Source organism: Ptychodera flava (genome assembly GCF_041260155.1).
Source record: "Ptychodera flava strain L36383 chromosome 23 unlocalized genomic scaffold, AS_Pfla_20210202 Scaffold_23__1_contigs__length_28996876_pilon, whole genome shotgun sequence".
NCBI classification, from domain to species: Eukaryota; Metazoa; Hemichordata; class Enteropneusta; family Ptychoderidae; genus Ptychodera; species Ptychodera flava.
This window is the reverse complement of record NW_027248277.1, coordinates 27593345-27609194: the sequence shown is the minus strand read 5'-3', so window position 1 is coordinate 27609194 and position 15850 is coordinate 27593345. Positions and strand designations below refer to the sequence as shown.

Sequence of the window (15850 nt, the reverse complement as noted above, 5' to 3'; positions counted from 1 at the left end):
CATGAATTCATATGAATCCACACAAATACAGGCTTGCTGGATACAAGCAATGGATATTGACTGTATTCATCTGTATATGCACTCTTCGGCTAAAATACAAATCATTGTACAAAATTTTTTTAATGTCCATGCAATACAGTAAGTATCATTGGGATTTCATGCAGTGTTACTTTACACCATTGTTCAAGGTCAATGGGCATTATCCATAAAAATTTCCATGTAATTGTGCTTCAATTTCCTTGGTTTAAAATATTGTACTATATTAACAAGTGCCAAGTGCCAGTGCACACCAGCGCATTTGTATTTTTTTAGTCTGCAGACATTACAGAAGCAAATTGATGTCACCTGCACTTTCAAGTATTCTTAGTAGACTGTTATTTACTACTGTTTACTTCTCTTCAAAAGTTCAATGACACAAGGATTGTAACTCTCAACGACACCATGGCAGATTCAACATAAAGTGGATATTTACAAGTCACACAAACTACCCTAAATCATTAAAGCTATTCAAATTGTAGCATCATCTAAGTTAATCAAGTTTATGTGTACACTTGTATACATTGAGAGAGTTTTCTCCAATTTAAACTTTTGGAGGAATTCAACATCAGATTGAGGTGTAACATAAAAATTTTGAATTTAAGTTTAGCTTATTGGGCTTTTTCAAGGTACTAGAGTAAGGTTGAAAGGTGGGTCAGTATCAAACAAATCATATACAAAAATTTATTTAATGTTAACTTTAGTGTCAGTGTCTGCCTTACTTATGATATACAAGATGTGTGGAGAAGCGATTTGGGAAATATTATGGTCATATTCATTCACTTGAAGCAGCAAAATCACCGTATTAAACAAGTACCAATCATATAACTGCATGAGAAAGTCAATGACTGGCTAATACAAAAAAGGTCAAATCACATCATCCATTGATTGGTCATCAAATGACTTTGTGCAGATTTGGAAACAGGAAGAAACTGTGCAATTACAGTAATGAACTGGTCATTGGGTAATCAGAACAGGTGATGTGTAAGTCGGTTGTTGACATATCACATGCTGCATGTATCCATTATTGTACATGATAAATTTGAACAATTACGAATGATTCCAAAGGCAAATCAGTCATGTTGCCATGACAGAGAATTTTGAATATCCAATAAATGATAATACACACACCTGCCTTGCACCCTCAGTCTGAAGACTGAATACTTCATTGTCTCTGAACCTACACTAAAAATATGTAAACTTACAGATGTATGGTACAGCTATGGAAAATTCAGTAAGTAAACTACCGAACATACATAATTTTGTAGCAATTTGTAATATGTGGTGCCTGAGCTGCAGCGCATTGTAATAGAAGATGCACTGAACCATGCACACAATTATTCATAAAACCATTCACATAAACTTCAAAAGAAATGTTGTAAGGAAGTCCAAAAGAAAGTTTACATAGTGAGCAGAGTAGAGTAGAGCAGAACTGTGATCTTTAGGGAATAACTTTTTGTTTAGTTCAAATTCTGTTTCTAAGGAAGCCTTTGCCAATTGCTTTGCAATTGAATAGGTTCTCTGAATGATTCTTCAGAAATTATATGAAAATCTCTCAAACATTAACAAGCAATGAATTTTTTAAGAAACTCTAAGAAAAAATGGTTTATTACTTTGCCTACTCTTTTATTTGTATATTTCAATATGGTAACTTGACATGTATACACAGCTATGACAATATTATTACTTTCAATACACACTGAGATATAGTATGGCATATTTTGTATCAATCTCTGTTACAATACCTTACGTCAAACAAGCTTAAAGTTATCTTTTATTGTTTACAAGAACTTTGAAATTCCCAGTGTATATTGGTTAACTAGAATATTGACATTAGTTACACTGGCACTTTTTCCTTTGAATGTTTACATGTGCAATACCAGAAATTTACAATTTTAAGATAATCACTTTGGTAAACTACACAAAAGGCAATCATGTTGCTGGGATGCAGCAATATTTAATGTATAGTTATTATTGGATCATTGAGTGTGCAAGATCTCACAACAAAGCTAGCATTTATATATTTTGTCGAATTGTTCCTTGTTTTTGGTATAAAAACGTTTCTTTCCATCGAACCAATTGCCAGTCTGAGAATACTTTGAAACTCTTTAGTTCTCTAGAGATACTGTTCAAAATAATAATATCCATAATTAATATATAAGGCTAGCATTATTTTGATAATATTGTTGTCATTTTGTCTAAAATATAGTTTCATGTACTGCACTAATACTATGTCTGTCATCATTTTGTGGAAAATCTTTTCAGATGTCACTAGCCAAAAACTGAAATTTTTGATTTAGGTTCCAATAATGATGTTACTATGTAGATACCATTATGAAATATGGCACATTGTTCAATGCTTTTAAATTACATTTTCTTTATAGCAATATTTTTTTTTATTATTGAATGTTATTTTAGCACGACCAAACATTTTCATTAACCTGAACTAGTAACGTTTCGCCTGTCCTCTTCGGCAGGCTTTGTCAAACTGTCTGTTTGTTGTCATACCGCTAGGTAGCGTAGTGGTGATGTGATCGAAAATATGTTTAAGTTGATACGGTGTATCAACTTCAACATCGAGATCGACATTGCCTGAGGACACCAGTCTCGTATGTAGTCTCTTTCACCACGAGAGCCAGTGGAAAAGGAACACGAGAGAACAAAATGGCGCTCACCAGAAAAAGTTAGATCGTTTAATGAAGAACAGAAAGTTGTCGTTCCCAGGGATAATATTTTTTTATTTTACTGAGAGTACAAGTACTGATATTAGAATTTTAGAAGCTCTCAATATGCTGTGTTGGTGTCAATATTATGCTAAGTTTATTAGTGAACAATGGTAAAGATAATTTTAAAAGTTCATCACAGATTAAGATAAGATCTAAAAGAATACATGAATCTATCATTTTATCATAATAAATGCACAGCAGCCAACTGTACTAGATTTTTCCTTCTTAAGATCAACTGCAAGTTAGAATTTCAAAGCATATGGCTCTGGACAGAAAATTAAAAGACAAATTACGTACTGATGACCATATTAGATCACAAAACAAACTGACATACAGTTGTATGCCTTGGCAAAGGGTAAAATGAGAATCAAGACCAGGAACATTAAGACACTGCCATCTTGTGATAGAGATCTAAAGTGATATTGCTTTGATACAACCAACAACTTGTGAGTCCATGCATATATTTAACACTACGATGCAGATCAACATCAAAGCATATTCAAAATGCTTGACCAGTGATATTTTAAGATATTTTCCATTCAGACTAAATAACTGCTTATCTTAAAATACAGTGGTTTCTTTCCACAGACAATAGAAATGAAAATTGTGTGGTTATCTCTACTGCGGATTCATTGACTGTGAGAGAAAATAATTTATCCAAAAAAGTAGTAGGAAAATGACAAAATTTGTGATAGTTCATGTATTATTTCAACTTTAATTATTTGGATATTGTAAACCATACTCTATTTGAGACCCTGGGTAAGGTTATCACAATTGTTTGCAGCATATTTGAAAAATACATCCTAAAGGTTGGTATGTATACAAATCGGTAAACAGTGGAAGTGCCACACTTATCTCTTCTGCTTGAGGAGATAGTTACACTTACCTTTGTAAGAGCTTCTATGTTTGCCTTAGCACCAATGAGAATCTCTGCAACATCTTTGTGGCCATCTCGGCAGCCATGTGCAGTGGAGTAAAGCCTCTCTGAAGAGTGAAATATGAAAACAATGAAGTACAGGTATTTGTATCAATAGTATGGTAATAAATTCAGAAGCCATCAACAATATAGATCACTGGTATTATTGGTATACCTGATGGACAAAATTCTCACAAATGAAATTATGTCGCATGATTATATAGAACTATTGTCTTTTGAACTCATTATAAAATATTATGTTACTTGATTAGGCACAATCCCCCTGTGCAATGAATGATATACTGTTGCATTGTGATTATTTTCTATTCAAGAACATTTTATCTATTGAAAAAAAAATAATTGTAAAACTAAACAAAGATACAAAGCAACTCATTGCCCTTTGGCCAGAAAAAATAGCCTACAAACATTTTCTTGATGAGTCAAGAGAGATAGCAAAAATACATTATGATGGATCAAGATGGCAAACAAGTGTATTTTGTTGAGGTAGTGTCTTCATAGGCGTTTTGTCAGTATGGTATAGTACACAAAAATAGAGTCAAGGATACTTTATCTTTCATATATGGTGATTACTTTAGTTAGCATTGCTATGAACTTTGCTAGTATCAAACATTTAACTTTAGAAAAGACAGTTATCAGGTTGAACAATTTTACTGCTGTTTCATCTTAGTGGTGGGTGGGAAGATGACAGTATGTTTACTGTTCTACACAGAATGTTCATAATCTCTTATCATTTGAATGATGGAAAAATGAAGTTCAGCCTATGATTAATTATAATGGTTATTGCAATCTTTCTATCAACATTATTCATTACCAATGTAAAATGGGACTTTGCTTTTTGAATAATATCATCAGAACCAAACAAAAGAACTTTGAATGTTTTATTTTTTTTTTACCATTTGACAAGTGTAATTTTTTCCCTCCAAAATTTTAGTGCAACATTTTACCACTTTTTGTGATTTTTTCTGTAATTTTTTAGATAATATTAGACCAAACGGACCTCATTTTTCATTGGTACAGTTTTGGATCAAAATCTGAACAAAAAATCATTGGTTATATTTAATCAAGGTGACAGAAATTGACTTTGGCGCTCAAAGGGGTATATTATCAAAAAAGCATTATTAGGCAATGTTACATTTGTTGAAAATATTATTTGGCATTTTTGTTGAACTCTAGGAAAGCACTCCTCATAGTTCAGCCAGCTTTCTATTTTGATATTTGAAAATAGTGACAAAATGTATTTTAATTGTCTCCTCTTTTAGTATGACAAAAGGCACTCATTAGTCTGTCTGTCTGTTTGTATGGAAATGAAAATTATAAAAATTACGAGAAAATAAGCAGTTGTTTTTGAGAGTATTTTAGGCTTTGATATACAATTCCAAGAAACCACTCCTAAAGGCATTGCCTTCTCTAAATTTGAGTGTTTTAAAATGATGAGTTTAGATGTACATGATACAGTTCATGCTGCAATTTCTGTTAATCCCTGAACATTCATTTACAAGTCTACATGTAAAATAATCGCAATCATACCAATCCATAATCCAATAACACTAGGTCAAAATTTGTAAGACAATAGTTGTAAACATAGACACAAAACAGCACAGAACAGACAGTAAATAGACGGTACAAACAAAGTCAAATTCATGAAAGAAAGATATATGGACCTCTGGCCAAAGACCAAGAAGTGATGTCAGGTGTTTCGAAAATAGTAAGCGCATCCTGCCCCACATGTGGCACCCGCCATATATCAATCTGTAAGTCAGATAGGTAGTGGTCACTAACTAAGGCCCAATGTCACCGATGCCATCAGTGATCATTTGTCGAAGAGAGATATTGTATTTATCTACCAGCTTGCGATACCTGCCAAAAAAGCGTTTGAATGTAGAGACAAGTCTTGCTCTGGTGTAACCTTGATTTAACAGTTTGAAAGAGAGATGGCCATGTCTCTCTACAAAATCACCATATGAACTGCATGCTCTTGCATATCGTATAAGCTGGGAAATGTATCACCCATAAGCAGGTGAGAGTGGAATATTACTGATGAGGTGTGGAAAATTAATTATACTAAAGTTGAAATCATCTCTCTTGTCATATAGCCTAGTAGAAAGGTGACCATTGGAGTCAAATTCAAGTAAAATGTCCAGATATGAAGCAGAAGAGGCCGTTTCTGTAGTTTCTTTAATCTCCAATTCTGGAGGATAAATCATAGCGAGATATTTACTGAATTCAGAGTTATTCAATGAAATAACATCGTCTATGTATCTAAATGTTAGGTTGAAAGTACGAGCTACAGAGACCTTTTTCTGCTTGATAAGGTTCTGGATAAATTCTGCCTCGTATGAGAACAGAAATAAGTCGGCAAGTAAGGGAGCACAGTTAGTGCCCATGGGAATTCCTATACACTGTTGGAAAATGTGTCCTCCAAATTCAACAAATATGTTGTCAATGAGGAAATCAAGCATACTGATAATGTCTTTCTCGGTAAAACACTTTAGCATTAGTTGTATTTTAACAAAATATGTAGAATTATACCCTAATACCACATATTTGTAACGGCGTGAACCGTTTTTGTAGAAAAATGCTTGGTTGATGATGTTTTTCAAGCGTTCTTTCAATTTATCATGTGGTATTGTGGTATACAATGTGGAAAAATCGAAAGTTTTAATAGATGTTATTTTTGAAACAGATCTTGATTTCAAATTTTCCAAGAGTTCCTTCGAATTTTTTAATATCCACATTTGATTTATACCACTCCGAGAAAAGACAACATCACAGTATGATTGAAGTCCCCGTTTAACAGTACAAAGAACAGAAGTCAGTATCTTCGATAACTCTGTTGTTGAACATTTTGAAGATCCTGCGATAAACCTAGCTTTGTAAGGTGTTTTGTGGAGCTTTGGTATCCAGTATAAGCTAGGCAACTTATTATGGTCATCCTTTGTTGTAATATTAAAATTATCCATGATACCTTATGGTTTGCCAAAATTTACTCTTACACACATTTGCCATGCTTAAACATATTTGTTTATAACCAAATGTTCCCTTAGGCAATTGTTCAATTTCTGATCTTAACAAAGTCACTTGACAAATTATTCAATCTCCTACTCAATGAACCCAATGTTATTGCATTTTAAAACGACAATGTTAATATTATTTACTCTAATTAGGGAAAAGTCAAATTGTTTGAGCAAAATTTCAAATCAAACAAAGTCAGCTATTTTTACTGTGAATATTTTATCAGACATACCAACTGTCTCAATGACAGATGTTTTGAAAGCAATGTGTGCCAGACACAGGGAAGACGATGATTTCTCTGAGTTGAAATAAATGATAGACACAGCAGATTGTAGATTTTTTAATTTGACTGAATTTTGTTAACATTTAAATGATTACCAGTCGATGTACTGTTGATGTCAGTGCCTGCCTTACTAATGATACAAGTGGCTATAGCAGTCAGCAGGTTTGTTTACAAAATGCAGACTGTAGGATGTTCCTAATTGTTGACCTTGCAACATACATTTAATGTGGGAAACTCATTGTTTTACTATGACAAATTTGCATTCTTTAGTTTTCTTCCTAAATCAGACACATATTAGAGCAACTCTTGCTGTATTCAGTCAAAATGAGTGAACAAACCCTTTGCTTAAATGCCATCTATAGTTCACATATTTGACTCAACATTGGAGCTGGTTATTAAAAGCATTAATATGTGAATATTGTTTTCATTAGGCTCATACAAGCATTTTCATTTACCTAAAATAACTGGAATTTATGCATCTAAACTTGACCTATTCTTAATACCTTTGAACTTTCCCTGCTATACATTGCGTATTCAACAAAGTAAGTTTAAGTGGTATATAATGCCCTCTGATTTTGCTTGTGTCATAGGATTTAAGCTTGTTGCTTAGTATGCATACACATGCACCTTTATTGCAAATATTGATCATTTACAACATATCCCCCTGAAAAATGTGTTTCACAACAACAGAACAATCATATCTGGCAGCAATCAGATTCAACAGTAATGTAGGAAGATTATTTCCACCAATTTGAAGTGATATTTTATGTTCAAGACAAACAGACAAAGCAATAACAATCAAGGACAATGGTTTAGGAAAATAAGTCATATGCTGATTCACTTCCTTTCTTTAAACTATTAATATGAACTTGGTAAATTGTTTTGAGAAATTATTGCTATTTGAGCCTATTTGAGCTTAAGTAAACGATTTAACCCTTTGCACCCTGACCCCCTGGTACTCTATGACGTCATCGTACATTTCTGTCTGAGCCGGGTTCAAAGGGTTAAGTGAAACAATTTTATTTTTACAAATGCCAGTGTTTGTTTGGTTATTAATCATTAATTACATGTACAGAAATACACTTGACTTCATGCAGCCACCAGTATCACACACTGCCTGCTATACAGCACAGCATAGTCAGCTACAGTGTTGCACTGATGTGGTTGTAATTTTTCCCTTTTCAGGTACTTTTTGATTTTTCTTTATTTTTTTCTTTATATTTTCCTTTGAGCCTAACATTCAACTTTCTTTCAAAAAAAAAAAACAACAACAAAAAAAGAAAACTTAAAAAAATCTGCGTTGAAAGCTGTTGTGAAATGAAACGATCCATGCACTTGATGATACTCATTAATCAAATGCAATGTGGTAGGATGTAGGGCACTATTGGACTATAACTCATGATAAAGCTGTAAATGCTTTGTTAACAGAAAGGGTGCAGTAACCATACTCTTTGGAGCCTCCTGGAAATTAGCGAATATTTAATCGAATCGACAAATTATTGACGATGATATAGTGCCAGCTTGTAATTTGGGACTTTGTTAGCATAGTTATTAAATTAAAGTCAATGGCTTTAAAGAAAAAAAAACTGGTGTAATTTATGAAATAGATTAAAGATTCAGTTTAGATGAACATTAATGTTAAAGCCATGGTAAAAGCTTGGATGTACAATTTAATTGAAATCTATTTGATTTTTGCATTGCAGACTCTTGTACCGTTTTATGATTGTCTAAGGATTGTGATATCATATAATTAGTGACTTCAAATGTTGTTAATAATCGTTCATCGTGTTGTTTGAAATATTTTCCATTATCAGACGTGATTTATTGGAACACACTATGTACTTATAATGGTAAATTTTACCCTAAAATGTTTCTTTAGTTCGTAAACTGGGATCTGTCTGAAATATCATCATCTTTCAGATCTATAGAGTTAAATTTCTTAAGAACAAATGCTGTAAACAAAAGGCTTTCCAATTGGTATGCTAACTTTTGATTGTTTTGATTTTATTGAGTATCATGTTAGTTTCATTGTCTCCCAAATATGTTTCCTTACAACTATAATTTGTTATTAATTCTATATCTCTTGCCCATACTATATTTCATAGAATCCAATCTTACAATAAATGAATAATTAGTTTATTATTTTATTTACCAACAAAAAGTGATGCATGTAAAATACTTGTTTGATTCACTGTGATTCTGACATAGATGACATCACATATAACTGCCATGATGCGGCACCACTTTGTCATTAATTTCCCTGTGATTGTTGTGACACTGGAAGTAGATTGAACATGCCATGGAAACAGTGTGATGGTGACCCTTTGCTAACAGGTAAGCACTATTTATCTTTGTAGAGATGAATAACACAGTGTTTTTAAAATGAGAAATGTCTTCAAAGGCCTTCACTTTAAAGCTAACCAAATTATAGTTCTTCCTTGAGAACTTAAAGACTCAATATCTTTGAAGTGTTTGTCATGTTTACAGTGATTGCGAGCACTGGGGAAGGTTAGATGAGCCTTTGCAGTGCATAGTGTGTGGTGCAATAAACACTTTAAATACACAGTAAAGATGGCTATTAGAGTATATGAATGAACTTCCTTCTTTCAGATTCTGTGTTGTGGGGGTGTTAGCATATGTCACAACACACTGAATCAAAGACTTTCAGAATCGTAAACCCTTGTCTAATTACATACAATGGAATTAAGTCCTGTGCATTGAATAGAGATACAAGGACGTAAAAAAGTACTAGCTCCAACGGGTGAAAGAACATAATTACATATTTATGCACACTGGCAGTATACTGCGACCGCAGATTTATTTCATGAGTGACAAAAACAAAATTATTCCCCATGGTCACAAATAGAACAGGTGCATTATAATGTCAGACCTATGTTAGCAGTTAGTAAGATAATGAGTAAGAGGACAGCATTTTTTTGTAAATAAAATAGTGTAAAATAAAGACACTAAACCAGCACCATCATGTTCTTTTAATGATTCTGTTATAGTCTGTGGGCCAAACCTTGAAAAAGGCTCTAGAAATAGCATTGAGTTGTCTATGGTCTTAGAAATACTTGGTATGAGCTTCAAATATTTGTTAATAGTGTGTGTACACAGAAAAAAAAAATTTCCCAAAAATATGCGGTTACAAGTGAGATTTTTGACCAAAAAGTATGCTTTTTCGCATGTTTTTCCTGAAAGGAGGGAAATCCATTCAAGTGTGTGATCTTTGATATGTAATGATTTTTTTTCTGCATATTGTTTTCCAGATATCAACAAATAATTCTTTGGAATGTGAAATATTGACAAAAAAACTAATTTTTTACCAAAAACTTGAAATTTTGAATTTTTTTCCCCAAAAGTGCAGATATCAGCACAGGTGCATTTTCTTTAACTCAATCACCAATATTTTTTACTGCAATATCTACTTTACTTACTGGCAATATAATCTTGATGACACAGTTTATCATTTTGTACTAAAAACTATTTATTTCTAGGTTTTTACCCCAAAATTAAGATACATGTGCCAATGCATTGTGTACTATGTAATTGAAAGATATATTTGAATGGTCTATTCAAAGTTGTCAGTAGGTAATTTTCTTTCAGAACAGTATGTATGAACATGTATTTTGACCAAAAATTGATTTTTCTTGCACAATTAGAAAAATTTACATGATCATGCCAATGCATTCTATGGTGATGCTTATTGAAGGATTTGCCCATACCCGGTAAACAAAATTAACAATGAGTTTTTTACTGTGCAAAATATATGAAATTTTCATTGCTTTCTCATATGAAGATTTATTTCCTCTTCACTTGCCAGATAATGACCGTAGAATTTCACCAGTGTACATTAATTGAAGATCATCTAAGACAGTAAAATTAATACTGAATGTGGTTTCATCTTTCAAACGCAATCTGTACGGTAAAATTAATATTACATGTGGTTTAATCTTTCAAACGCAATCTGTCAGTTCATTCACTGTCACTGTCAATGTCTGAAGCACTGTCATCTCCTTGTCCATTTTCCTCATCGTTCTGTGAGTTTGAACATGAAACACATTGACAACTCTGTGCATAGCAGGTCCACTTCTCTACAAGAACATCTTGACGAGCATCCGGACTTCTTGCATTTACAGCTCACAAAGTTGATAACAGAATCTGGTGCAGTGGGAAGTGTCATCCACTGGATTGATACATTTGAGTCTTGCACTATCCATCCATGTCCATGTGGCTTGGTGCATCCATTTTGGCTTGCAAACATCGCCTGTAGATTGCTGTTTGGTAGTTTGCACGCTGTGTATGCAATTTCAGACTATCTCTGTTAGGAGGGAGGGCACCATCATTTTGTGAACCAAGACGAAAGCAATTGTATCTTGCTTCATTTACATCACTGCACCCATTTTGGCCATACACATCACACACAAATGATTCTATTTGTGTGAACAGTTCATCAGAAAGTGTCCATGCTGCCCCAAGTTCTTTGAATGTACTTGTATAGTTATCATTAGCCAGCAACATATTTGCCATCTTCTTCTTACCCTTGCCTTTGAAAGCACTTACACTGTCACAACCTGAGAATACATGAAGACCAACCAGAGCTTGTGCAGTTTCATCTCCCAATGCCTCTACTACCTTGTTGATGTGTATTATCTGACCATTTTTGCTGGTTTGATGTAATATCAGCTGGCTCTGTAATTGATGAGCACAACTCACAGCTAACATGAAGACATCTGTGTCAGGACTGCGAATGACAATGTTGTCTACCTCCCCAGAGTGTGATGCGTGTTCAGCATGAAGTAATAGTCTTGTGTCAGCCTCTTCATGGTCACACTGCAATTCTGGTACTTCAGTTACATCCATGACACCATTTGCTGAACGCAATCTGTAGCAAAGCTCACCCTTGGTAACATACATGGTGATACCCTGCAGGCACTCTGATTCATATTCTTTCCATGATTCAAACAGAAAGAGTAGCAGAGATTCCTTATTCTTACCAGACGCAAGGAATTTTTTTAATTGCCTTGGCATGTTCAGGGATGGACGTGTGATGCGAATCTCATTGAAGGTACCAGTGGTGGCTCGACGTTTTCTTTCTGCATTCTTTATGGATGGTTCTGTGTACTGATCAATGACGAAGTCTATTCTTTTGGCGCCATACTTTGAGGCGATTGCTCTTAACTGGTAAAATATGCTGGCTGCGAATTCTCCAAAAGTAGCTTGCACTTTACTTTGCATCTGTATTAAGGCCATGGCATCGACTAGAACAGCACACTTTCCTTCAAGATTATGGTCAACAACTGCATCTGGAAAGGTGGATTGAAGATGATGAGCCAGGACAGCCTTGTTTGTCTTCGTCATTGTTTCATCAAAGTTGGCTAACATTGCTGGGACATGGCCGAGGGGATAAGTCATGACCTCACGAAGATCAAGGTGTCGCACCTGTGCAATGACCAGCATCCTCCCAAGAAGATTACGGTTTTCTTTCAGTGATAGCGAACTCATGGTAACTTTGGACTTTGCTTTCTTAGCAAGATCAGCGAATGTCTTACCCCTCAGGACTGACATTTTGTCAAACAAATCCTTTGATCCATGTATTAAACGCTCCTTATTAAATTGTTGGTAAGCCTCTTCACCTTTGAAATATGCAGTGGTGAGATCTGTTGTGATTTCTTCACCAGCCAATGTACCAGCTGTAAGATGAACAAGCAGGTCATCACTATCACCAGTAAATGGTGACCCCATCGACAGCAAGGTTGATATCACCTCTTGTACATCAGACTCATCTTTCTTCATTCTAGACTGTGTCAGGTCTTTGTGATCTGACTGCTTGTCTGTCTTACCAGCTTGGGTGAAGCAACCTGCTGCAATAGCTGAACGTGCTGGATGACTGAGAATCCATCGGTGGAGTGCACCCTTGTTTCGTGTGAAACCAACCAGACCACCCTTTGTCTTTGACTCACGATTGAATGTTTGCTCAATAATTTGATCACATGGCGTCATTGAGAATGGATGGTCATCAGATCGCTGCACAGCAAACTCACCTTCACAAAATTTCTCATATACATTTGGGTGTGTTTGAGGCAAGGCTGACATTTCTTGCAGATAAACTGGAAGATAGCGCGAATAGTTAACTCTACCATACGCAAAGTACCACGGTAACATCTTTCTTAGTGTGGATAGATGTAAATGCCAGTTCCCCTCACGTGTTGCTCGAATGAAGAGGAGTAGAAGCTGTACCATTTCCAAGTAGGAATTCCAGAAAGCATAATTGATGTTACTTTCACAGCACTTCTGTACATGGTCTGCGTAATTCTGTAGTAATTGCTTAATTTCTTCTGTCTCCACTTCATCGATTAGCGAATGGGGGTAGCTTTCACGAAGTTGGATAAGGCTGGTGATCACTCTTAAATGTTCCTCTTCAGTCAAGCTGTCAAGGAATTCATTGAAGCGGACACGGTGCATAGCTTCAGCGACCAGTTTATGGCAGCGAACACTTCTGTTGTAATGATGGCCACTCATAACACCATTGGCAGAGCCTTGGGCTAAAATACCGGATTCTATCATTATATCTTCTAATCCAGCATCTCTGAAGCGCTTTCCTATTGTAGACAGAAATGACATAGCTGTGTGAAACTCTCCAAGACGTAGAATTAGACGTTGTGTATACTCTTCATTCTGCCAGCGTATCTCTTGTGCTTTCGAGTAAATTGCTTGATCCATGGTGACAACAATACTTTGCAGGCTGAGCTTGTTGGCGGTGTCAACACTTCTACTGAGTATTGTGTTTACGGTAGACCTGTCCGTTGGACTGGCGTCAATCACCGGCAGATAACCAATTTTGCTGACAGGTGGGGTGACACTGCCTGACAGTTTCTGATTAAATCCAGTCCATGAGGGTAAAAGGTTACATTCCTCTCCCTCAACCTTAAAAGTAAAAAATAAAAGTAACACAGTATGACTGGCAAATATACAAAACAATTTATCAAATTCATACAATTGACATGTTTTCTGAAAATACTCAATATAGTTACAAAGTATACAAACCTGTACAGTCTTGCATAACCAGAATGCCAAGTCTTTGTTCAATGGGATTTCTTTTTCTCTGCCCTGATTCAGGAAAATTTCATCCACATTAGAACCTACAGGTACATTGAAAAATATTGCTTTACTCTAGGGGCAGTGTAAATTTGTAGTGACGTAACAATATTGTAAAACTACAACAGTTCTTGTCCCATATGTCAGCACTATTTGTATAATGCTTGGGAAATGCAAGTATGAATGTCACAGTGCATTAAATCTTAAGTTGTTTAACACAGGGAAAATTTAATGTGTAAATAGAGGGGATATAAACAGGAGTACTGATACTATGATGGACATGTGCAAAATATCTTGTTTACTGTTTACACACCTTTTCAAATTGTTTAATGAAGGGAAGGGTTTATAAAAACACATTGAATGTATGGGACTGTGCATGTAAAAGTTTGATATGTAAATGAGTTGTGCATTTATTTGTGCTACTTACAACGATAATGTTTGACCATGCCTCCATTGAAGACAATGACTGTGATGATTTTATAGTTCATAATGTACAACCTGACGGTGCAGGGCCATGGCGTGGTCTGCCATGGTATTCAATAATATTGGTGGGTGGAACTTGAAGCGTCCTTTGCTTTGACTTGGTGACTGTTACTGATATCAAAGGGTTGCTGTCATTGTCATCTGTATCATCTCCAAGACTCCTCTGAATTATAATTCCATTTGTATTGTGAGTTGTTCCTTTCCCTGAAAAAGAAATTGTATCAGAAGATGTTGTTAACACTTATGATCTACTTGAAAAAAAAGATAACATTAACAGTAACAGATTACCAAATACATAAACAAATGCAGAACTACTGTCACAGTGATATTTGAGACCTGAGTAATCAGCTGTACTTACCACTGAGTGTCTCTTCACCAAAATCATTATTATCCCATACCAATGTTGTAAAGACTTCTTGACAAAAACCTGGTAGCAAACCATCGCCATGGAGTTGTTGGATAGCTAGTGCTGTGTCATGCTCTAATACTTTTGAGTGTGAAACACAGTGCCCTAAACCATTGAGCAATCCTATCAATGATGAAGATCCAGTCACATGACGAACTGCCATACCAAGTGACAAGTGTTTAGGGGTGAGTTTCCGTCCTTGAGAAGACAAGAACATCATGTCCTGACAAATTGATAACAATTTGTTCTCAGCATCAGCTTGGACATCAACACGTTCTTGTGAATGGAAGTCCTGTGATAGGCCAGTACACCATGCCAGGAAATTAAAAAGTTTGGTGGGTACAATATCTCTACTTCTCTGGATTGTTAGATCTTCTGCCCGAGGAGGCCACTCTGCAACACCTTGAGCTTTCTCTAGAGTGGCATGAATATTCATGGCAGAGTGAATCATCTCAAGCATTTCATGCTGCTGACTGTTAGAGTGTGCTGTTAGTGACTGTGACTCTGCTTCATCTTCTTCGCTTTCAGAATCTGTATGAGTAATGTTCAGGATCCGGCCATCTGAATCTGATTCTTTGTGAGCCATTACCAGTTCACATTTGTGCATGTGTGGTCGAAGAAACTTGATTTTATCACCAAATCGTCGTTTGAGTCTCTTTTTTAAATACACTTTTTTGTATGATGATGCATCAATATCTTCAATGTCATTGATCATTTTAACGAAGATATTTCTCAACACGTTGATTGGAACAACTTCATTATATCTATTAGTCTCCTCTGCACTACTTCATCACAAAATAAATTTTGAAGGATGGTGCATACATGATACCACTTTCTTCCTCTGTTTTCTTCTGGTATGAATAAGTGAC

The 15850-nt window shown here is 35.2% G+C and overlaps 1 protein-coding gene and 1 pseudogene across 1 annotated transcript; one reads left to right on the top strand and one right to left on the bottom strand.

The window, feature by feature from the left end:
* Positions 1-15850, top strand: part of LOC139123704 (ubiquitin-conjugating enzyme E2 Z-like) — a 585434-nt pseudogene that overhangs the window by 188692 nt on the left and 380892 nt on the right.
* LOC139123888 (uncharacterized) lies at positions 11207-15007 on the bottom strand. Its single transcript, XM_070690039.1, has 4 exons — positions 14934-15007; positions 14520-14779; positions 14042-14136; positions 11207-13921 (listed from the first exon to the last, which is right to left on the bottom strand). Exons 2-4 carry the CDS (start codon positions 14578-14580, stop codon positions 11207-11209), a joined length of 2871 nt encoding a protein of 956 aa, XP_070546140.1. The 5' UTR covers positions 14581-14779; positions 14934-15007.

What these genes read in the sequence shown, in the direction of transcription:
- LOC139123888 (XM_070690039.1), bottom strand. Translation starts at nt 14,580, where the DNA reads ATGAACTATAAAATCATCACAGTCATTGTCTTCAATGGAGGCATGGTC. An exon ending in CATGGTCAAACATTATCGTT is followed by an intron (nt 14,137 to 14,519) that starts GTAAGTAGCACA and finishes ATGTACCTGTAG; the next exon opens with GTTCTAATGTGGATGAAATT. An exon ending in GGTTATGCAAGACTGTACAG is followed by an intron (nt 13,922 to 14,041) that starts GTTTGTATACTT and finishes TTTACTTTTAAG; the next exon opens with GTTGAGGGAGAGGAATGTAA.